We start from the raw sequence: 25,075 nt of genomic DNA on the forward strand, positions 1-25,075 counted from the left end.
AGAAGGTCTCCAGTTTGAGTGCACAGTATTTCTGTGAAAATATGGGTTGGGAAAGCAAATGAGAAACATTCTCCTCCCTCATCTACCGTTGGTGTCCTTGAACCAGGAACAACCCCCCAGCTGCTCCACTGGAGCTGCACAGTGGCAAAATAGAGAATAAGCATGACTGGGTGAGGCGGGCAGCTCCCTGGTGTGAACATGTGAATCTATACATATGGGAAGCAGGTTGTATATGAGAAAGAGTGAGCATGTTCAACACATTTCTCCTGGAGAAATAAAGGTTAAAAAATGCCCAGAAAGCTTTGCTGAAGGCAGCATATGTTAATGCTTCCTGGGCTCTTGGGGGAGATAAAAGGATGATCCAAACATTGTTTATTGGGAACTATGTGCAACATAAATCATGTAGCAAGAAAATGGAGGCAATAACTCACCTTTCGCTTTGCTTTTTGTCCCAGCCACTGATAGCATGAGGGGGTAAAGCAAGGGAAGAGCAGGTTAGATAGGGAGTACAGTATGAAGAAGTAACATTGATAGCACAGTGATTATTCGCTCACCCCACGCTGACAGGGAGTATGTCATGTTAGGAATGTGGAAATGTAAGTAGTATAGACGGTATGTATTCATACCATACCGACTATATATCGTCATGACATGTCAACTGTTAGAACTTAACATCAATACAACATTGCAAAGAGACAACAAAACACGATTACAATTAAAAGCTTAGTCATGAATTATTTAACATCTACAAAACAATTATGCAGATGGTAGAATATGGTTATTTACACACAAGTCAGGGAAAAAGACACACCAGTTCCAATTCTGCATGTTATTTTACAAGTATTCTCAGATATGACATGAATGATACGCCCTACTGTATGTGAGAAGTGAACAAACAGTATTAAGCAAATAGTAAGTAGCAAACTTCAGCAGAGTCCATGAAGCCTGAGGTCATGAAATATGGAACAGTATACCAGGTTATCGTTGAAAATGTCTGTTTGGGGCGTGAGGGGGACCTTCATATTCTGCGGAGCCAGTGTTTGGAGTTGTTCCGATACCAATAGCAGTTTCTGAAATGGGTGGCAAGTATGTGATTCTATTCACCGATCCGATATCACATGGCAGCTTGGTAAGAAAATTCCTTTCATCATCACTCAAGAGACAGGTGCTTTGTTTGTCTCCAGTGCCACTGGTTACATAAATAAAGGTGCTTTACTGTCCTTCAGGTAGAGACACTCGGTTAGATGTAATGAGGACAGAACATTGTTACCAAAGGCTTAAGATCTGCCAGTACGATTTTGAAAAGGACTCATTGCATGAACAACAAAAGCAGCACTGAATGCTAATCAGAAGTAGAACTGTGTGCCCAACACAAGACAAAGCACCAAACACCATAGAAGAGGTCCAGTTTCAGGCACGTTTTCCCCCCAACTTAATGAACTACAGCACCATGCCTGTGGTGGTGGAAACACTGTTGAGATAGAAGAGTTAAAGCAATGGCTTTTTAATGCACACAACTTTGTCAAAAGAGCAAAGGTGCACTGACTTTTTTTTGGCTTCTGTTCACAAGAGGAAACAGCCAACTTGCTAACCTGGAGCTAAGATTATAGTATTGCCTCGTCCCTTTATCCCCTTCACTGTGCTTACTAGAAGACATCTCAACAATACATCTGAGTAAAACAAACCGCAAATTACTCCTTGTGGCCCGAACTATCGCCAAGAAAACTATCGTCATGAACTGGAAATCAAGGAATAACACACACATCGCACACTGGAGAAACTTAATGATAGAATATATTTCAATGGAAAATCTAACCTCATCCATCATATACAATACAACAGAACAACAGAACCATTCCACCTGGTCATCCCTTACTATGTTTCTGCAAACGTGACACCACCCATTCTATTAATGTTGAAATATGTATAGTATGTATACCGGTGTATATATGTATATTTTTTGTGTATTTTTTTACTATTGTTTTCTGTTTTGTTTTTCTTGCCGGACAACCAATTGAAACCCACGTACATGCATACATGAACATCCATATGCACACATACTTACCTGTTTTTCATTTTTTCGTTTTTGGTTTGGTTTTTTAAATTATTATTATTATATATATATTTTTTTTTTCCTCCATCTCGACAGGCCAAGGACATTCTCACACACACACGCACACATACACACACACTGACGATTTGATATTTGCTGGCTTTTATCCCACTGTTCTTGTCATCCTCTTGTTGTTATGTCTATGTATTGTCTTAATATTGTCTCATGTCTTTCAATAAAACAAATAAATAAATAAATAAAATAAAAATAAAAAGATTATAGTATTGCGTATTTCAAGGAAAAAAAAGAGGAAGACCCCAGGTCACAAGATGAGAGGAAGAGGATCAAACAGGCAACCACACACCTTAAAGGTGACATGTTTGTGTCTCTGTCTTTGTACACACAAAAAAAATCATTGAAACACTATAGATTTACTGAGAAGCCTCTTGAGGAATGCAAGTTTTTCATTTGTCCCAGACGTTAGGTAGGAGGTTATATTAATTTACAGCTCACATCTGATTTATCAGTGAATGTTGATGAGATTTTGCTGGCAGGATCTGTTAAGGTGGTTGGTACATTATTCTTTTTTTAACTGATTTCCATGCGTTTTTTTCGCATAATTAGTTTTACTTCATAATATTTTTAAATCTAAATTGGCAAATCTGCAATTTAGAAGACATTTAGAAGACATTGCCTGACATCCTTTTTTCTGCATGTCTTTTGTTACAGTGCATGAAGCCTCTGACAGAGCTGCCTATGAAGCAGTACTGGAGGTTTTCCTTGCTTGACCAAGATCTGCACCGACTGGGGGTCATACAGTGCTGTTTCCTGTGGACGCAGAGGTTGACTGACAAGAGCACTTCTTGGCTCCTCGAGAAACAAGCTTGTCTTGTAGTATTTACCTCTCTTCTACCTCCGGTCTACAATGGATTGTGTGCCCGACACATCCTGTCTATAATGGGAAATGTCTAACAACTAACAGGACCCCGTTCCCTTCCAGCTGGTGGTGCTGGTGACACTGTTCACACTATGAACACTTAATTCGTTTCTGTTGTTGTCAAGGATCATTTTTGGCTTCTTACCATCTTTCTGCTGTTCGAAGTTGCATCTGTATTCAACGTGCTCATCAATGCTGCATTCATGCGTTTCTCCGCTGAACTGCTCAGCATCCATCATAACAATGATGACACGTTTGCAGAGATGGCTATTTGAGAGGCAAGGCTCTGTGTGTGTGTGTGTGTGTGTGTGTGTGTGTTTGGGGGTTTACATGTTGGTACCTTCAGTATTACGTACACTGAGGCTCAAAGATTGTCCTGCAATCTGCCCTTTTTCATTATCACCAGCCCCCACAGAGCCAATTCTACACGTTAAATATCTTTGCATTTCTTTACAGCAAGGCCACACATTCAAAGGAAAAAATATATAAATGTTGCTCATGCAATACCCATAACTGGTGAAATGAAGCCTTGTGGAAAAAGTCGTATTTCTGACTAAATATAGGTCAGTGTTAATATGAAGTCTGCAGAAAGGACAAAATGTTTATCTACAAAATGGGTCATTTCTTAGTGATCCTTGAACAACGTCCTATCTGATGAAGAAACTGGGAAGACTTTACAAGTAACAAATGCCATTCTATTATATAAAGGAGAATGTATTGTTTTTTGACACTCATTAATCTTTCTGTATGCTCCCAAGCCTGCGCCTCTTCCTATTTTCTCCTTACGTGGAAGTTATTAATCTCTGACTCCCTCAAAATGTAATAGTGTTGACAAAGTCAGACACCATGATAAGATTATCCTTGCTGTGAACTGGAAATGTTTGCAAGCACATGGCAAGCATATCAATATATTCTATCTGAAAAGTACAACACGTTGACATTCCTAAGAGGACGTTGACTGAAAATCAATAGCATGGCACAAAGCAACACACTTCTCTGTAAGAATGTCAATGTGTTTAACACATTTACCGCATGGTTAAATGCACGAGTACATTAAATAAATCCAACGCATGCGTAGAAATACTGTAAGCACCTTGCTGTTTGTGTTCATATGATTACCTGACCTGAATACAGTCAGTCAATGCTTTAACAGGGTCTTAGATATCTTCTTATTCGTAATGACTCTCAGAAAGCAATATCATTAACCTGAAAGGACTTTGACGAAGAGCATTCTAATCAACAACATTAAAATATTTGTGACTCTGAGGCAGTGCAAGGGTGAAACCAGTGACATTGATTCAGTTAGTAGCTTGGCCAGGCAACATGTGGAGAGCAGTTGCTAATTTATACTCCCCAACATTGTTTATCACTTAAAACCGCCTACAGACGTCTGTAGCTATGCGTCGTTCTGTGAACAATTAGTGCTGAATGCTAAACAATCCTCATTAGATGATTTATAGCTGTGTGTTATGACCGCAAAGTGTAGTGATAGGTACAACGATGGTGTATTGCAGTTGTTTTTTCACTGCAGCAATGACCCTGTACCTTTCTTTAAAGCCCACCTCTAAACTTTAGAACAGTAAACTGTAAAACGCGAAGGATTACTTTGCCGTACGATCCATTCATTTGCGTCATGGAAAACAGTGCATCATTACTGATTAGTTAAGTTGGAATGAGTAATGTACTCCGATAAACAAGTTTTCTTTTAAAAAGTCTGCTTCACTGCCTCATAAATGAGACTCAGAAATGCCTAGTGGCCAGAATATGAAACTTTTTGGTTAAAAAAAGAACTCTTGAAATAGCATGATAGTTGATATGCCCAGATGTGATGCCAGATATCATACCTCAAATAATCTCACTTAATGATCAAAAAATGAGGACAATGGAAAACATTACACAACCCAATACAAACAAGACAACACACTGGTTAAAAACTAAAAAAAGAAGCTTACCTTGCTTACCTAACAACCTCAGTAAAGACATGGAGATGTCGTTGATACAAAATGGGAAAAAACATGTACAGGATAAACAAGGATCCCACACCAGACGGCTGAGTGCAATATGTGCCGGAACAAAACAATGAAATGGATAATAGCATGTCAATGATGATGAGATAAGATATCAACGAGAGACACAGCAACACAACGAGGCAGAAAGATGGGACTTTGGCCAGTTTGGCCACCAGAGGCACATATTTAGAACAGGAAGTCAGTCTGCTTGTTAGCTGTAGTTGCATTTTGTTAGGCTCAACATGCAACAGAATGAAGTCCATTCATTTTGTCTGTGATTTCTGAAGTGGGGACGCAGGCCTGTAACAAAGCAATATTCACTGGTCCCTGTGGTGATTAGCTTAACTGACCACTGAGAGGTTTGTCCTCTAACACAGTGAGAGCCGGCCTCGGCCCCTCAGCTGGCCATCACAGGGGTCCCTGCTCTCCCTCTGCCAGTGTCACACAACAAACTCTCCTGGGACAACGCGCCTGTAAGTAACCCTTTGACAGGGAAGCACTTCATCATATTCAGCTCACACACACACACACACACACACACACATGTGGCACCACAAGGCAGTTTAAATAGCTGCTCGGGACAGCTGTGCATGTTGGTGGCCCTTAAACAGCAGCAGGTAACAAACATGTTGGGCTTCAAAGAGCAAAGATCTTGTGAGAAAACATCAGAATTTCTCTCTCTCTCTCTCTCTCTCTCTCTCTCTCTCTCTCTCTCTCTCTATTAATCATATGGTTTAGGGCCGCATAACAATTATTTTTTAGTATCAATTAATCTGTAATTGTTTTAATCACAATATACAATTCATAAAAATGCACATGACAAATCCTTAAACATTTTCGTAATGCTTGTTTTGATTTAAACGATCAAGGGCTTATGAAAATAATTGTTAACGATCTTTATGTTGAATGACTAATTAACTAATCTTTCCAGAATTAGTTTGATGCTTCACTTCTTATAAAACCATTAACCAAGATTTCCAACAGCTATAGTACACTAGGATTTCATTTGAGCAAATATGGATAATCTGTAAAACTTTAATTTAAAGCAATTTAAGTGTTGCAAATCCAGTTCATGATACAGACTTTTAGGAGACTAACACAGTATTTTGTAGAATATTTGCCCTTGAGCTTGAATGAGAAATCTGCTTTTTTTTGTGTGTGTGGGAGGATTTAATCACAATAGAGCAACACAAAGCTGTGTTTGTTAATGGAAGTAAAAACTTTCGATGTGCAATCTAATCAACATGAGGTGAAACAGCCAGCAAAGTTCAACAGATGTAATATCCTCTCACCTGTGTTCATCATGCCTCCAGCTTTTTATAGGAATAATACGGAATGAATAACCCAATTAAAAGTGCCAACTCCTCCACAAACAGCAACGACTCCCTTCAGAGTAACACAAGCATGCTCTCCTCTCCCCTGGCTGCATCTGCTGCTGCAGAAACTTGCATCTCTGGTCCAATGAAAACACTACAATTCAAACACACTTCTAGAGCACTTTGAATGGTAGCATTACAGGCACACATATGGCACCTCCCGACAACGCCCGAAACCAATTCCTTCTTCAATTTTCTCCTCTTGTCTCTGCTGTGTTTCTATCGGAGCACTTCATGTATCGAAAGCCTGCGAGTGCCCCTCCAGTTAGAGCAACACAAACATGGCAAGGCCAGCCAGAGTAATTGAGAAAACCTGTTTTCACTCTACTGTGTCATGTGAGAGCCACTGTGTGGAGAGAATAAGAACTATTCATCTTTTCACGTCACACTGGTATTTGTAAAAATAAATGAAATATACAATCCTTGTACACGTAATGGAGAATGTCAGTCAAACCTGAACTGCACTAAGATCCAGACACAAGGTTTACTTTCCGAATTTTCTTCAACTGGTTTGCTGGTATCAAGTGTGATTTTAAAACAACTTAATCACTTACTGGTACTTCTATAAAATACAATAATACCAACTGCAATGTAAAGAAAATGAATACAAAAGTGATGTCAAAACTACTTTTTCACTTGTTAAACCACACCAAGTCTGTCTTACAACAAAAATAGCTATTTTGTCAAAGTCTGACAAAATGCAAACTTGCACAATGCACAGTGTAACTAACAGACATTCTGGATACACAGAAAGGTCATTTCAAGAGGCTCATTTGAACTAATTAGAAATATGAAGGCGTGGGGGAATTTCCAGAGTGGCCACAACCACACATGTACACAAAAAGTGAAGTATAATATGATATCTTTTATATATTTGGGACATGATCCCTGCCCTCTTTTACCCTTATCACAAGAGACCCATACTAGACAGCTATCACAGGTTAATATTGTTTCTTAATTCATGATCATAGTTTTGAAGTGGTAGCTTGTATGCAGCCATTAATCAAACTGGTAAGAGCAGGAGTATAGCTGTCAGACTGCCATGACGTAATGAACTGCGTTGCCAATTACTGTGCTTCTCTTTTTGCTTTCTTCCACACCACTCTGCCCATAGCAGCCTTGAACTTTACCATGGCACGTAAATGGTTTTGCCTGAAGCAACAACAAAGATTTGATTGAGGATTTACCATTTCGATAGCTCATTCGACAAAACATTGACTTTTTTCGACAGTGGTTGTAATAAGATGTTTTCGTTGCAGAAACATGAATTCAGACTTGCAAGTTAATGTGAAAATAAACCATCTTGCTTCTGTCTGGTGGGGGGTTAAGATGAGTATGCTTTAACACGCGCTGTTTTATGTTTTTTTTCTACAGCTATTCCCCAGAGAGTAAAGGCAGGCATGTGTACAGTAATCAAGGTCTGCCACAAGGATACGGAGCAGCTAGTGGTAAAGAGTAGCCAGCTATAAGGGGTCTGCAAATACCTTGTAAAGGAGAATAATCTATGTTTTATGGGGCCAAACCAATCAGATATGTACATGTTATTTTGATGTGGCATTTTCACAGCTGGAGAATCAACGAGGACAAAATAATGTACTTCTTATTTTTAAAACTTGGAGTGAAGGGAAGATACTTAGTGTTGGTGGGGCTGCAGGAGCATTGCCCAAACAGATGTAGTGTGCAGCAGAAATCTTCTAACAGCATGTGTACAGGTATGCTAGACAATGAAACCCGGTGGTATAGTCACAATAAGGGAAACACACCGCAACAAAGACAACCACAGCGCCTGCAGGTCCTTCATCACTCAGCATTACCTGCAAGATGGTTTGTGGTGTGCACACCACGGGGTGCATGACACCATGCCATGAGGCTACGCTTCAGTCCAGCTGAGCTGTATTTGATATAAACTGAGATTTTTCAAAGAGATTTTGGAGTATCCGTCGCTACTCATCGCTCTACTACAAATCAAATTTTCTTGTGTTACAGAACATTGCTTGACATTATGTGGCTGCACCAATGCCTTGCAGAGGCCCCGTGCATGCAGATGAGGGTCCCCGCTTAAGGCAATCCAAGACTCAAACCTCCGAAGTCTTTATCTGCCAACCCCCGGGATAATGGCACACACACCACTACTCTCCTCTAGCATGATAGTGACACTGTCAGACTTCATATAGCACACAAGGGAAATGCATAATTCCAAACTCCCATTTTAAAATCAACATGGAACAAAGAAGTTGGGAACAAGGTTTAGATGAGAAACCCATTATACTGATATTTCCATGTTTGATTTGATAAAACAATAATATTCCAATCGTTTCTGAGATGAGAATTTGTGTTTTTTTCCACTATACTATTCACCCGATTTATACTTTGACTAAAGTGCTGCACAGCTGGGATGCGAAAGATTGTTTAAGTTGATGCAGTCTGAATTGGATTAAATGGCAATATTCAGGGTGATTTCCAGTAGTTGCTGAAAGTACAATACTTTAATGTTGCAAAAATGATGCTCAATGACTATATTTAGACAAAAAGTGTGTTGTGTCAGAAGGAATTGGTTCCCCAGGATACATTTCTGTTCAAAATGTAACCAAGTATTCAGGAAAGCAATCTTAAGAGAAATGTGATGAACAGCAGGAGGGAGTGACAAGTGTAAAAAAAAAAGCTGTACTTTGCTGTATTACATCTTCTCATCACTTTGTGCTGTTCAGAGGAATACAATACGTGTTTACGGTAGTCTTGCTGTGAGTGCAAGTCAGTTTTGGACATATTATTTGCAGATGTTCACATGAAGTTAAAACCCTGCGTGACGCCTTGCAGTTAGTTTGGGCCCAGTTCCAGATATTTTGCCCCGTAATGTGAAAATATTTTAAGGTAAAATAGACTCTCCGCCCTTGTTCTTTTCAGGCAAAATAGGATTTCAAGCTGTGAAACACAGATAATGCTGTTCACTTGGAGCAAACACATGTCACATCTACGTATTGAATGAAGTGTTTCTTGCCTGAGTTTGGACGCTATTTGTGGAAATGGTGTTGAGTGAAGCTAAAATGCAAAATTGAATGAACTGTTGGGTCAAGTGTTTCATTTGGATTCGTCACTGGTCCGCCATGTCAGGCCTCCGTTCACGTCTCCTGGCTCGGAAGGTAGAAAAACAGGGGGTCTCAAGGTCATTATATGCAAGAAAACGGAGAGAGCCGGTTGCCAATGGTGGCAAACCCTTCAACTAAATGTAATTCATACAAATGTTGTGTGGCGAAACAGTGGATAATGCTATGTTATAACGTAACCACATGTGAGGCACACTTGCACACACTCACTTCATCACCCTCCCGGCAGATCAGTCCCTTATCTTTCGAAACACACTCACAGTGGTGTTCCATGTCCCAGTGATGGAATTCTAAAGAAGGTCAACCTCTGGAGAGTACTTTCGGCCGCAGAGATAATCCACTTTGATGAATCTGTTCACATTCTCAAAGCGTCATCCTTAAAGCCTTTTGAAGTCATCGACTTCCACCTTGATATGAAATAGATGCTTCATAAATCACCTCGGCTCGCAAACAACGTCGCGCTTTATTACACATCGGAATTGAAAACTTGTTGAGAATGAAAACATGACGTGTTGGAAATGTTACAATGAGGGGCACTTAACACTCAGTAGTTCAAGAACAAAATAAACCACTGCAGTGACTTTGTTTTTTTGGCATTGACAATACAATTTGGTATGAAACAACAGGACAGTCATAAAATGTAAAGTTGCTCATGTTTTATGCTCATCTTGAGAGGTTTTATTGGCAAAGAGCATGAGTATATGATGAATGGTTTTTTTTAAGCATGCACTTACAAAGTTGTTTTTATTTCTATACATTTGTTTGCTTTACATTTTTTTTCTGTTAAATCAGGAACAGCCTTATTTTTTAATAATATTCTTATTTCAGTGTTCTTTTAGTCGCATGAGTATATTTTAAGAAACTATTTTCTGTCACCCTTGGGATGGATAGGAGGAGTTTGAGATCAGGGGAAGGGGAAGTGATTTCTATACACTCTATAAAATGAGGCGAGAGCGTCAGTGTGGTTGACCTCCACTGATGCTCCGTTTACTTTTTTCATGGAGGAATAGCTCATGATCACCAACTCCATGTCCCACTTTCTATATGAGAGCACAGGTGAGCTGCAAACAAGGAGGTTGTACCAACGGTCAGGTTTCCTGGTGAATTTTCATGTAATTGTGCCCCATGGAACACTGTTAACTGTTTTAGTTTTGCGCGTTGAAAAGTAGCTAATTTCTGTAAACCAGCAGATGGAATTTCAATCAAGAACCTTCATTGCTGAGTTCTTGCAGAAATAGAAAGGCACACTGTCACAAAGGCTCTGCCATACTCGGGGCCACAGTGCCCTTTGTCAAAATACAAAGCTAGCTTTTTGATAGTGCTCCTAGCTGATGCAGATGCAAACTACTGCTTCCAAGTCAGTGATGTTTGGGTGCCTGTTGCAAGGGGAGTGATTCTGGTAAACTCTGTGATTCCGCCTTTGGACAGGAACTCCAGCAGGGCTTCCTGGGAATTTAACCGACAACCCTTATTGATGGAGCATAACAGCTGGATTCCATTCATCATCAGTAATGAGGCCTTCATCTTCAGGGTTAACCTGCTGAAGCCCAACTCAAAACACCAGCTTTCAAAATCCGATTGCATTTTAAAACACCGACTATCCAGGACAAGAGTGACTCAACTTTTGGGATATTGACTACATAATGGAGTACTTATGAACAGTGCTTTGTCTCCACCCTCCAAATTGCAAATCTGCATAAAGGCCACATATTGTCATTAATTACCCCAGGAGACCAGCATGAGAGCCTCCTGGAAAGGAGCAAGGCAGGTGGTAACCTGTCCAATGCAGGTGCCAACTGAACCACCAGGCAGGTGCTCGAGGCGAGAGGGAAGCTGACCAGGAGCAGTGCAATAAAATCCCCCACAGTTGCTGCAGTAATTTCTACACAGCGGCCCTTTATGGACTATAGGCATCATTGTAACGGACCAATTCCAAATTCTTATTGATATTCTTATCACATTTTCTCTGTGCTTTATTTTCAAGGAATGGGTACAAAACACAAGCAGAGGAAAACAAATAATTTGGCTACATTAATCTCTTTATCTCCTTCATATTTTTAATCTCTACTCTGAGCTCTCTGCTCTCCAGGTCCTAAAGAACAAATGTGCACGAAGTCACAAACCAAATAATTTGTTGTGAGATAGCAGATCATGATCATGATACCTCATATGTAATATACAATCATTAACTGTCATCCTGAGTCATAAAAATTAACCTGTTCCGTGAAAATCAAACTCCAGAACTTCAAATATCTGAAATATGATACCACATAGAATTATAGAAAATTAAAAACCACCAACTACACACATGTGTAATAATGCCACGCATTACACAAAAATGAATACATTGGTGAAGAGTGGCATGAAAAGAATCAGTTTTGTTCAACAGCATAAGCAAATCATAAAGGCTTGTGGCCAAACGAGACCTACGGACTGTGGTATTTATCAACTGCTTTATCTTGTCTGATAGAATAGTACTTTACTCATTGTTATTGTTAGTAAAGCCTTTGCAGGCAATGAGGCGAGGTAAAACTTAAAACCCTGTTAAACCCGACTCATTTATGACAAAACTATCCTCTCATTGTGAGTGGCAGGAGGTTAAGTCACAGGGGCTGTGGGACAGTTATATACAGAATAGGCACACAAAAGAAAAACACACAAAGATATGCATAAGATATGTTAGAAACTGTATTTTTAGGACAAAATTCAAAAGATTTAATATTTGGCATCCGGATTTTGGCAAACAGTCCATCTCCATCATTCGCCTCATCTTGTGCCTGTTTGGAGTCCCTTCAAAAGCTGCTGCTGGAGGGAATTAAAGGGCTAGTTGGATCCATGTTACCTGGCTAAAACAAGATTCAGCTGCAGCTGAACCAGTGGGCGGCCAGAGGACTGTGGCAATAGAAACAGAAACAGGGTCCATGACAGTGATGGATGTCTATCCTCTGAGCAACATCATTGAAGTTAATTCAAGTAAAAATGTATTTTGATTTAGCCTAATATCACAGAAATGTCTCTTGTCTACATATAAGACACATTTTTCAAACAATGCTGCGTGATTGGACACATTACCTCATCACATACTGCATCATAACCAGCTACACAGCTATCTACACTCACTCAGCGAACAATTATTGTTTAACACCTGCAGCTCTGGAAGCAATTCAAGATTTCTTTGAATTATATAGCTCGTGGATGAAATTCCTCTGACTGGTTTACATAGTTACAGTACCAATGCTTAATGGGCTACCTTCATCGATCTACAAAATGTACATGTCAACTTACCTGAAGTCCATGTTTCCCATAAACGTTTACTTGAAATGATTATTCGCTTTCCTTTTAAGAAAAAAAGGCATGGCCTCAGAGTGTGTGGCAGGTTATACTCACACACACTCCTCATTATAGAGATTATATGGAAATCAAACTCACTGAAAGAACAAAAACACAGGAGACATTGAAAAAGATCAAAAGCCTGTCATAAAGACATTGACAATGCAAAAAAATTAAGCAATAGAATACCATTGCATGCTGAAAAACTCAGCGAGTATTCCAAGTTCATATTTTTCTGTGTCGTCAAATGTTTCAGTTTTTCAGTTTTCAGTTTTGATTTCAATGCCAGCATCCTCTTTCATGCCATTTTATTTTCAATGCCAAATATGTGTCACTGTTCAGGTCTGCCTATTTACTTCATATATCGACAATGATGTTTGGTGTGAGATAATCAAACGTAGATGCTATTTTAAGGTATTTTCTACAGTGCATCTGCGCCTCTGCATTTGTGTGCTGATACTTCTTATAAAGCAGTGCTACAATGCCGTGAACTGCAATTATGGAGGAGAAAATCTATAAGAAAACAGCAAAAAAAGGTTTTGTCATCAGCCCTTTATAATCAAATCCTTATTGGCTCTGGCTTTCTCTTAAAACCGCAAACTCTAACTGTTTTTCCATTACTAACGAAAGCCAAAGGGGAAAAAACTATGCCAATGAGGCAATCAAGGTTTTCTGGATGTTGTCTAAAGGAATTTTGGGAGGCAAGAAATCATCGATGGGTCAGAAATAAATAAGGCAGGTTTAGGGAAAGATGGCCATCAGGCCCCATCTCGTACTAGTGATGCTGTCTCTGTGTCTCTGAATTAAGACATTTCTAACAAACCATGTTTCTTCTTGGTTCAAATGATGATGCTGCTCAATGCCATCCCAACAAATGAACCTGGTGAAACTAATAGCTTCATTCATGTCAATGCTTTACAGCATTAGGCTAAGTAATGCAATTAACAGCTACTGTGACCCCAGTCCCAACTCCATTAGTTATGCTTGTGGTGCGACCATCTATTTTGATATTATTCTAATTGAATGTTACAGCGCAATATTTCCATAAGATATTGGTGAACAAAATGTATGCTAAGTGAGCAGTGAGTGCAAACGCCTTCCGCTGGACTGGTGGAGGTACTGCATGGGTCAGGCAGTTTGAGTTGCACAATCTGGGAAAGATGCCAACGTTAATATATTTAGAAGTGATCGCTGAAGAATCTTTAAAAGTTCATAGTTTAAAAAATCAAACTGCTCAGTGTACTGTCCTATGATTTTATAAGGTCAACAATAAGGCAGTATAGCTGTTTTATTCTCTCGTGCTTTCGTCTTTGGACATAATTTGTCTGACATTTTGTTGACGACCTGAAGAGTATTTTGGAGTTCATGCCTGAATATTTCCTGCTGAGTGCCTTTTGGGATATGCATGTAATTGTTCACTGATAAAAGCGAATCAGCATGACCCTAAAGAGCTTTCTTCTTTCTTTTTTTGGGCTCGTGGCAAGACTCAGTAACTGCTCAATGGCAGCCGTTGCTCTGTGTGCAGTGGAAAAACATTAATATGATGTGGCATTCTGCAGCATTCTCTCGTCTTCAATGGCAGTGCAAAATCAATTTTAACCAGTTTGTGAAAAACTGACTGTGGTCAGAAGTTGTATATATATATAGAAGTTATATTTTTTATTTTATCTGTCTTCATCATCATTACATTTTTGCCCTCTTCCCTTTCTATGACTTCAAATGAGCAGGTTGTAAATGATTAACTACTATTTATTATTTGGAAATGATAAAAAGCGGTTTAATCTTGAAAACAAACTAATATGCAGCATTCACCTCATGCAGTGATCATATGGTTTATGTAATACAATATTTGCAGCAGTTGTAGAGCCAAGGTAAAAACAGAAAAGATAAACTTGTGTAAGAAATAAAAGCCTTAATTTCTTCCCCCCATAGTGTCACTGTCAGTGTGACTGACTGAGACACCCACTTAATTCAGAGCAAGCTCTTTTTGTCATGACACTAGCTGATACATTATCCAGCATTATGATCAATACGTGAGTGGGATGATGAAATAATGTCACTGTTTGGATAACATACTATGTAAATGTCCTGCTCCACCCCTGCTGTTGATGCGACAACATGTCTGCTGGAAATGAGCCAGAAGATGCACAGTGCCCAGACTGGTTCTGAGGCAGGGTGTGGGAATTTACTTTTCTATGACACCGGGCGCACCACGGGCTTTGGCAACACAGCAACCACTTTGCAGAGAGTAGGAAATCCAAGGAAACCGCTTGCCTCGCAAACATCCCTGTCGACAGGGTAATTCCCAGTAGCTCAGTTCCCACTGTGCCACAATGTACTCTTCATCCCTAAAATGCTCTCTCTTTCCCTTTTAAAACAATGCACAATATCTAAGCAGAGCCCAAAAAAGAGAAAAAGTTTTAGCTGCCCGATTATGTTTATTGCTGGATTTAGTGCCGTAATGATGACACGGTTTGAGAGAGACGGGGCAGAAAGAGAGAGAAGAGCATGGCACATAAAAAAAAGATAGCTCAAGGAAGAGATTGTTTGGGTTCAACCAAGGCAGTACTTATCCACATTCCTCCCTATGGATACGGTGGATTATTCATGACACTTCCACAGTGTAATTGTCAAAGAAGATTTTCAAAGTGACAAAAACAGAACGCCGGGCATGTACAAGCATTCAAAGATGTATTCACTATGATGTGCAAAATCTCCTACCGTGACCTACACATGTCACTCTGTGACTTCCCAGGTAGAGTAGGCATTGTAGGTGAGGACAGGATTTCTTTCAAGCTTCTTTCAGATGGATCAGGTGTTTGTTTTTTATGTGTTTTGGAAGAAGTTTGATTCAACACAGTTATTAAAGTATTCCATTCCATACATATATTTAAAAGGGCTGGTTCACCTGAATTCTAAAATAACTTATTTTTTCACATACAGTGCCTAATGGTATCTAGAGTAACATGCAGTTCTGAAATATTTGCTGACTTCTGCATCCTTCCCAACTGAATGGAAGTTAAGGAAGAAGAAAAGTGTGTTTGAGAAGAGGGACTACCTGTTTTTAAAGAGTTCTTATCTCTGGCTTCACTGCATTTCACTGCCATGAGGCAACTTCCTCTGAGCACTGCCAAATATTCTAATTAGTGAATACACAGGCTGAGTGGGCTCTTTATAAATAGCTTCCCTGTAGATTAGAATGGGGAAGTACAGAGCAAGTACAGTATAGTTAGAAGAAAATGATATGTACTTCATCATAATTAAATACTGTGCCTTTCAAATGTAGGTATTCTTCATGAGAACAAAAACTGTCAATGTAAATATAATTCTAAAAGACACAAGATGGCCAATTAAAATATGTACTTTAACAGGTGACTTAAAATGGCTCCAAGGTACTAGAAACCCAGCGATCACACGGAGGAGTAGACGTTTTCTCATCTGTGACAAAACTTGAGTGTGCCACAATTTAATGGATCAGAGTTCCGTGCATGGCAACAGATGGGGGTCTAGCTGGCGTACTCCTCATTATTGAGCCTCCCGGCCCTCCTCTCTCGCATAGCCACCTGTCCGGCAGGTCTAATGTTATTCTCGCACCTGGGCAGGCCATCACAAGCTCTCATCAAAGTTGTGCTCTGAGGGCATCCAGTCTTTCTGCAACATGTCACAGCAAATAGAAAGAGAAATGACACACATTCACCTTGAGACTGCACCATCCACAGATTACAGTTACTGAACGGCCATTCAAAGGAGTTATAAAGCCTCTTTCATGAGGATATAGTATTGAATGACCCATATAGTTGATGAACAGAATATGTATTTGTTCAGACCACAATCTCCCACACGAACCTAAACTTCCTCTTATATCCCAGCAGGAGCAAAACTGTTCCAATCACGGGAAGGAGCAGCTGACAATGATTCAAATGGGCTTGAACAATGCTCTAGGCAGCAGCTGAGAGATCCATATGTATGAAGATAACCGTGGCATCAAACAGCTGAGTCCACTTGTTTTCTTCTCTCCAAACAGGAATGTTGAAAGGAGCTAGACATGTCTGCCATGTCTCCATGAAAATCATTGTATTTTCCTTCGTAAAAATGAAAATGAGTCACCAGCTAAGCATCTCTTTCTTTTTGAAATATTCCTTTTGTTAAAATGTGCCCTTGTAGTTGCGTCATCCTACTGCATCCCTCCTGTATGGGAGTGCTGTGGCTTTGCTGTAATAAACGTACATTGAAGATATTGTTTTTCAAAGTATGTCACCATATGATAAGAAGAGATTTACTGAATCCTTGTGAAATGGATGTCAGCGTTGTACTTATTCGACTTTTTGGAGCCTGCACTAAAAGTGGCAAGTCAACTCTTTTCATCCATCATGTGTAATCTGTTGTCTTTGCCTAGATCGCCACAGATAACTTCAGCTCAGAACAAACACCTCAACTGTCATCGGGGCTGTGTTTCAGTCTGTCCACCTCAGACGATGCCAAGAGTATGAGGGGGAGACATAAATTGTTAGGATGATAGCTTTGCAAACATATTTCGCAATGTGTTGAAGTGTCAATCCTTGACTATGAGCATAGAGCATGTGCTTCTTTATTGCTTTCATTAACAGATCTCTTAAGCTACTGTTCAGCACAAGGTCTAAAAGTTGATTAAAGGCATGTTGGCTTAGAGGCAGGAAGAACAAAGGTTTCAGAGTGCTGCACAGAGAGCACAGTATCTGTACGGCTGCCATTAAAAAAATATCGGTTTAGCCTCCCGGACCTCAGCCATCAGTAAGAAGGTCTTCGTGACTGACAAAGGCAAACAGCAAACAGCTCACAGGCACAATCCCACCTGATAAGGCTCATAACCTCATTCACTCTTCACTAGAGGAGTTAATCGAGTCAGGCTGACATCATGAACTGAGATAATGCCAATAAATACCTTTTTTCTCACACCATGCTTGATAATTATATCTCTCTAATCCACCAATTGCCGGGGTCTAAGGGTGAAGACACTGCTTTAAGATGAGGCTCGGTATGTTCATTATTGCAATCACATGGAAACGCTTACCTTTTCGTGCTAAAGAATTTGATCCAATTTTTTCTGATAGCGACTTTCTCCTCTCAGAGCATTTCATGTTGCCACCCTATCTTATTCCCCATGCAGCGACATTGAACAGAAAGTGGAATTAGTTTTTTGGTCCAGCCCAAGTGGCTCATACTAATGGGGTTTTTGTTTGTCCTGGACTATTTCGCCTTTGTTCAATTATGTATTTATGGCTTTACTCTTCACTCCAGAGAAAATAGGAAATATATAACTGTTGACTGCTGTTGCCAGGGCAAGCTTCTCACATTCTCAATAAAACTTCAACATGTTCTGGTCTCAGTCCCCTGTCCAAACAAGTGTCTGTTTCACTTGTTTCTCTGCCTCCTGTGCAATGTGTAATTTAGCACTGTCATAACTGATATCTATGACAAGTTTGCCGAGAGTTCCTTCATAGACTAACAATCATCAGATTTGCTCATGTCCCCATGTTGACAGAAAAACAAGAGCTTCAATTTTATCAGCATTGTCAGTTCAGCAGTCATCCCAGTCAAGGCACACTGAATGCCCTTGACTACAAAACGCTCTCTCCTGCAGGATATCATTCATGTGTTTGTTTACTATATGCCACAAGGAAAAGGCATGCCGTGGCATTTACCCTTCTTCTATTAACCCGCCTTCCAAGCAACCTCTCCGCAATCAAAAATAAAATCCCCTTCGACTAATGTGTCTTGATTGCTATGTGTCTGAAGTGATGGATGCATGGGCCGTTCACACACCATTACTGAAGTACCATTTCAGCCCCTAGAGAGAGGGCGGAGTCTGGGTGGGGCGATGGCTAACTGATGTCCCTGGCTGAGCCCTCCATCACACCCCTCACAAGATGGACAGAAAGAATACTCTTCCTCCGCAAAGATTGATTGCCCGCAGTTGGCTGTTGGGACAGATTCATCTTGTGAGATAGGAAATGTAAGGTTCCATCTGTGTCCAGAGTAGTTTTGATGTCAAGTATTTACATCAAAAGTGTTAAATCGAATATGTACGGTATTTACAATATTAATGTTCAGGGCTAACATAATAAAAGTCTGACATGTCTTGTCTATTGGTGTAAAAAATACAACAATACAACAACAGCTGAAAAGGCTCACTTGCTTTTTAACCTAAGACACGAAAAATAGATGACAGTAAATTACATGAGTAGAAACATGTTTTTTCTCCTACAATAAGCATCCTCTTATCCCTGAATTATCTACGTATGGACTATCTTATTGACCAAACCATTTTTGCATCAGTTTATTTAATTAAGTAAAAGAATGTTTTTATTTTATTTAAAGATTTCCTTCCTTTTGATCTCCAAATGCAGGAAATGATAAACTAAATAACTAACAAATGAAAAATGGTTAAATGTTAATTTCCAGGTATGAGATGCCACAGATTGTTTTGATTATTCAGAGTAAGAGTTGCCTTCATCATTTGACCACAGTAAAGGGTCAAACAGAACCTCATCCCTGCTATTTTGCGAACTGCCAATTTTCACCGAAATTCAACAGAGCATCATGAAAACAAAATCACCGAAGACAGTCTTCCATGTTATCATACTACTCATCTTGCACCAATTAAACAAGCCAAACTCCATCTGCTTGAGATTCATGTCATCTGTATTACATAATAAAAAACAATACTTGATTAAGGGTTCGTTCATGATAGCTTGTTATGTTGCTAAGTAATGGATGCCGTCTGCATGGATTCACATCTTCAGCAGAACAATAACTGTCAATGTCATTGCAAAATTTCACCAGATTTTACAGGCAGTTCCAGATTAGCAACATCAATTACAAATTAATGAATGGAAGCAATTCTTCCAATCATCCCAGTTTGAAGCACTTAAGCATTTACTCAGTAGGTTTACCTAAATCATGATGTGTGTATTGTCTGCCAAAAAGGGCTCGGCATTATTGTTGTTCTGGTTTAGATATTAATATAATTTCAATAAGGCAATTCAAAGTGTACTATGTTTCGTTGCAAAATACGATAAAGATGATTATTCTTATCCTGGGCCAAGTTTGAAAATACTATATTATTGGGATTTTAAAGTGATCTGAGTTTACAGAGATTAATAATTAATTATTATTATTCAGCTACACTCTGTGACTAAATCAACCCTTTCTGTGGCTGCTTCACCACTAAATCAACAAAGTTATCAGATGTCTGCTGTTGCTGGAATACGTGTGAGTATATACATATAATAAATGTGAGTGCTGAGGTTGGTTTTACAGCACATTTGCTGAATGGTTTAAAGGAGTGAGCTAAAAGAGAGGGATGGAGATAACTAGTTAAGCACTACCAGCGATCCACCCTCATGTTACACAAAGTCATTTTACTTATTGTTAATACAATATGAGTAATGGGGCTATGACGAACCAAGCCATCCAAAAAAATAGGGTGTAACATAAACTTTAAGGTAATGTTACTCAATTAAATAAAAATAAACTATATTAATCCATGAAGGCAATTTGATTTGGCAAACAATTACTGGTAAAGACAAGAAAAAAACAGACGTGCACAAGCAGACATGTACAATCAAAGGAGCTGATTAGGACAATATTTGGATGATGGTGCAATTATATGAAAAAAACAACTAACATGAAATAGTTTTAGAAGCCATAAAAATAAATCTCGAAAAGCAGTTTGTGCTGAATCTAATTACACATACTGAGATAGCAACATTCTCTTTGTTGAAATAGTGAAAAAACACTTTGTGAGCGCTCATGATTTGCAGTAGCACTAAATCTTGCCAAATGGTGAACATACGTATATATGTAGCTGATCTTTTGGGGCAATGCATTCTACTCTCAGCAGCTAATGGGGCTAAAATAACCAGATGCTCAAATGCCCAATTCAAGCTACTGCTTTGCATAACATCCAAGTACAAAAACTCAGATAATCATGACAATCTCTCCACCAAAGTTCTAATATGGTATATCATGGTTCAATTCTTAAGTGGGCTGGTCATAGATGATATCCTTGATGAAGTTAAGCGTGACTTACAAGGCCTCTTGTTTTATACCAACCTATAATACCGACAGCTCCCGTATCTGGGCCACATTACTGGCACATCTGTTGTGAGATGAACATCCGATTGCTGGTTTTATAGGGCAGCTGATATTGGACTGCAGATTGCAGCTCAAACAACATTTTACACATGAACTACAGTAAAAGTGAAGATTGAAACATCATCAGAACCCTCTTTTGATGGTTCTGATACTCTTATAAAGAGTGAGTTTATAATAATGTGTTGACACGGGTGGCAGAACATCAGTTTATGTGGCCACATGGGGTCACAGTTAGGGTGCTATGCTCAAGTAATCGAGATGGTGTAAAGGTGTAAAGATGAGACTGAATTTGTGACAATATTTCTCTGTTGTCTCATAGTTAATTCATGAATCTGTGTTCATGGTTTAGCTGACAGAGTTTAGAAATGTAACACTAACCAAGGACAGCAAGCATAACATATTTCATAGTCTACTATAAAGCCTGAATATCTATATTGTCAGCCTTTGGGGAATTATATTTAACTTTGATATTCCGTTGGTACATTTACACCTGTCATTGATATGATGCGAATAATGTCCAATTAGGTCAGACAAAAATAGCAGAGCAAATAAATCATGTTCTCTGCTCCTGAAAAAGGAATGCACATCACAGATTGTCAGGTGTGCAAATTAAATTACACCTCCCATGGGGAACATGGACCATGTACTTCATTATTCCTCTTTTGTAGAGAAAGAAAGTGCACTCACCGCACTTTTCTTATAACCATACACCTACAGTACCATTATTTCTGACACCAGCAGCTTGGCCTGACAGAACTACTACAGCATAAGCATCTGGCCCAGGATCCACTGTGAAAAAGAGAACTAATGAGTGTCTCAGCTATGCTGTAGGTAGGCTACTGGATTGGGGAAACACCAGATCAGTGTGTGTGTGTGTGTGTGTGTAAGGAGGGTTAAGGCAGGTTAAAAGTGTAGTCTAAGACCTGTTCATCAAGAATCATCCAGCAACATTTGGGAAGTAAAATGAGTTTGTTGAACCTTTGACAACATACACTATTGACAACTTAAAATACATAAAATGGGGTAAAGCTACAGTATGACTTAGACAAATGGAAGTTCTTTGATGAATAGTACGCAATCATTCTGTTTCGACAAGCGTTCTGTTCATTCAATTTCATCAGCACACAAGAAGGAGCCAGATTGAACAGGTTTCACATTGCTGAAAAGAATCAATGACTCATGACAGAAGGACGGTATCCAATTTTGGCGAGGAAGCACAGGCAGACGACAGAGGCACAAAAAAAAATAGCTGGAGTTGCAGTAGACTGTATCATCGGCTCAGCATGAACGTTCTCTTTCACCTAAACTATCGAGCCTTGGACTCTCAGCGGTGACTCTTTGAACAAATCCTCTAACTCTTCAGCCATACAGTACATACCACTCAGATAGCTTACATAGTAGGGCCTGTATGGCACAAGCTGACAGTATTTCCTGTAGGGATTGACAACTGTCCAGACTCCTTATCCAGTAACTTCTACTAACATGACTACTTCAACCACAAATGGAGGGCGCCGTATTGAAATCTTTTAGTTTAGTCAGTGGTTCTCAACGTGTGTGACGTAACCCAGAATGTTATATCACGAGATGATTATCGTGTTAGTTGTTTGTTACTAATGGATTAATGTGTAAGCAGCATTTGTATCCTTTCAGCGATCAAGAAGAGGCCCATTGAACTACTTATGTCATGTTGGGCACTGATATAAATAGCAATGCTTCATACAAGGTGAATACGTGTTTGGTTAGTGAAAACATAATTTGCAAAGAGACTTTGGCTGTCAAATAAACTGCATCAGAATAGTTGAGTTGACAATCAAATACACTAGTTGACAGTCGGCATCGTTGTAGACTAATACTGTTCGTTCATCTGTACTTTTAGCACGGTGCAGTAATAGAGCAGTGGCATTGCACCTACAGCAGATATGCAGCTGGGGGCACCGTGAATAGTTGTAGACACAAGTCATAGCTGTGATGCAAGACTTTAACACTGCAGTGTTAGGCGCTTAAACAGCAGCCATTAAGATAAAACAATTGACTTCGTACTTTCCACCACTCTCTACCACTACAGTATGGAAGGCTACAACTAATACTTTCACAACTCACTTGCAACTACAGCCAGACACGACAAACTGAGGGAAACTGAATTTGACGAGCCCAATCGCTTCAGCAAGTTGTCGCAAAGTTTGATGGAAAATGTCTGATTACCTTTCACAGATAATTCAGTGTGTGGATTGATTGAAACAAAATACAGAGTTATATCAAATCTACAACAGACTTGTTGTGAGCATTTGAAAAACTACTGATTGAACCTTGTGCAGACTGATCAATGTGGTTGACCTCACTTCAACACCTCCTTATAGTCAAATCCTCCGTCTGCGTCAAGAATATCCACACAGTCTCTCTCACACACACACACAGTGTCTTTCTATTGTATGAGGGGAGGAAGCCACACTCCTGAATTAACTGGTCTACTGAAGCAGTCAGGGATAAGCTGACACTCTTAAGAATTATCATCATTATGCTGCTCGGTCAAAAGTGGGTATCAGATTATCAGTGTTGAGAGTGAATACTAACAAATCTCCTTGCAGCCAAGTAGCTTGAGGAGCGCGGGGTGGCAGCTGTTGCCCTATAAATCTGATCATGTTTCTGCTCCCAGAGGGACCCAGGAGACTTCCAGAAAGAGCAACCAGAGCTGCCCAATATGTTGGCATCGAGTAACAGTGTTCAGCTGCACCGAATTCACAGATTCCCTTCCTTCTCCTCTTTGACCTTATATTTAGCTGTCATTCTCAATGCAAAATGCATCTATTAACTGATTATGCAAGGGATGAGAAATCTACAAATGGAAGAACCCTTGTGATTTTCTAAAGTACAGCATTCTTAATAGTGCTATAAAGTTGAGTGGTTCAATGAAATTGGACAGCAGCAAGGCAGCATCTTAAAAGAACAGCTGTGGCAACTTAACCGATATCACTGTTATTGTACATACAATATCTCCTGGTCTCATAAGTGCTTAGCTGAAGAGAGAAGCACCTCTTACACTAACCTCTGTATAATCCCTCACAGAGAGCTCAGACAGTCCTCTGGAGCTCTCAGTGATGCGTCCATCAAAACCATTTTTCTCTCCTTCTCTTACGCTATAGGCAAGGTGTTTGTCACCAGCAAGGGAAGACAGACTGTAAATACTACCTGCAAACAACCTAAATATATTGAACATAGTGCATGCTGTCATTACCGTGGGGCGGGGGGTGGGGGGAGAGACTCGAAATGTGCTGTGATACATTTTGTCTTTCATCACAATCCTGCAAACACACAATTTTATTTCAAAGAAACTGAAAGAGCCCGCGCACTTAAAAAGACATCAGTAAACCAACAATCTGCACTGTGAGATTCTAAAGGCTATTAAAGAAGGTCTCAGATTTCCACTCATTTTGAATTATGTACAATACATCACTGACAGAATGATCATAAAAGAAAACCCTGTTCTGTCTGTGCAGAACATCCTCAGGGTAAACTCCTCATATCACACCAGAACCACAGGCCTTTCTGTAATAATGTCCACTGCCTAGTGGTGGTCTGTGGTGCCATGGGGTCTGGTCATTGTGATCTGTGGCTCCATGACAAAGTGCTAACAACCAAGGGCATTATTTCATGCTGTTCCGCAGGCCCATAGCATGACTCATCTTTTCTGATATATATCTAGCCCTAGGGATGATGTTCAGTTTAATTATGGATACACGGGACATCAGTCAAAATTACTGTTGTTCTTGTTTTACACAGCCATCCATCCATGCTGCCTCTGCCACTCCGTGAACATCCCATAGAGACTTGAAAGGAGCGTCAATGAATCTTGGGTCCCGGAAGTGAGCAAAGAAGCCAGGTGAATCTTTGAATAATTGATACGGTCTAATTTTCAAACCAGAGCATCTCTCCAGCTGCTGTCATCTCTCCAGCTGCTGTCATCTAATCATCATTTCATGGAGAGCGCATTAGAGCTTTGCAGCAACAGTTAATATTATTGGGATTTTCCTCCGCCTCTCTGTCGGGGTAGGGATCTCAAAGCGGTTCTTATATAGGAGCCGTGACAAGTACTGAGCTCAGCCCTACTCTCCTGACAGTGGCCTCCGGCAAGA

The 25,075-nt window shown here is 39.8% G+C and overlaps 1 protein-coding gene across 3 annotated transcripts in view; it reads right to left on the bottom strand.

Moving 5' to 3' along the window:
* The window catches only part of cadm2b (cell adhesion molecule 2b), a 123,072-nt gene that overhangs the window by 40,360 nt on the left and 57,637 nt on the right, over positions 1 to 25,075 (bottom strand). For 2 of the 3 annotated variants that reach the window (XM_079272559.1, XM_079272558.1), the window contains exon 2: positions 432 to 458. The exons of the other annotated variant lie outside the window; for it this stretch is intronic. In XM_079272559.1, the coding sequence (XP_079128685.1) occupies positions 432 to 458 (27 nt within the window). The remainder of the gene's footprint in view (positions 1 to 431; positions 459 to 25,075) is intronic. 3 annotated transcript variants of the gene reach the window in all.

Source organism: Melanostigma gelatinosum, assembly GCF_949748355.1.
Source record: "Melanostigma gelatinosum genome assembly, chromosome: 7".
Lineage (NCBI taxonomy): Eukaryota > Metazoa > Chordata > Actinopteri > Perciformes > Zoarcidae > Melanostigma > Melanostigma gelatinosum.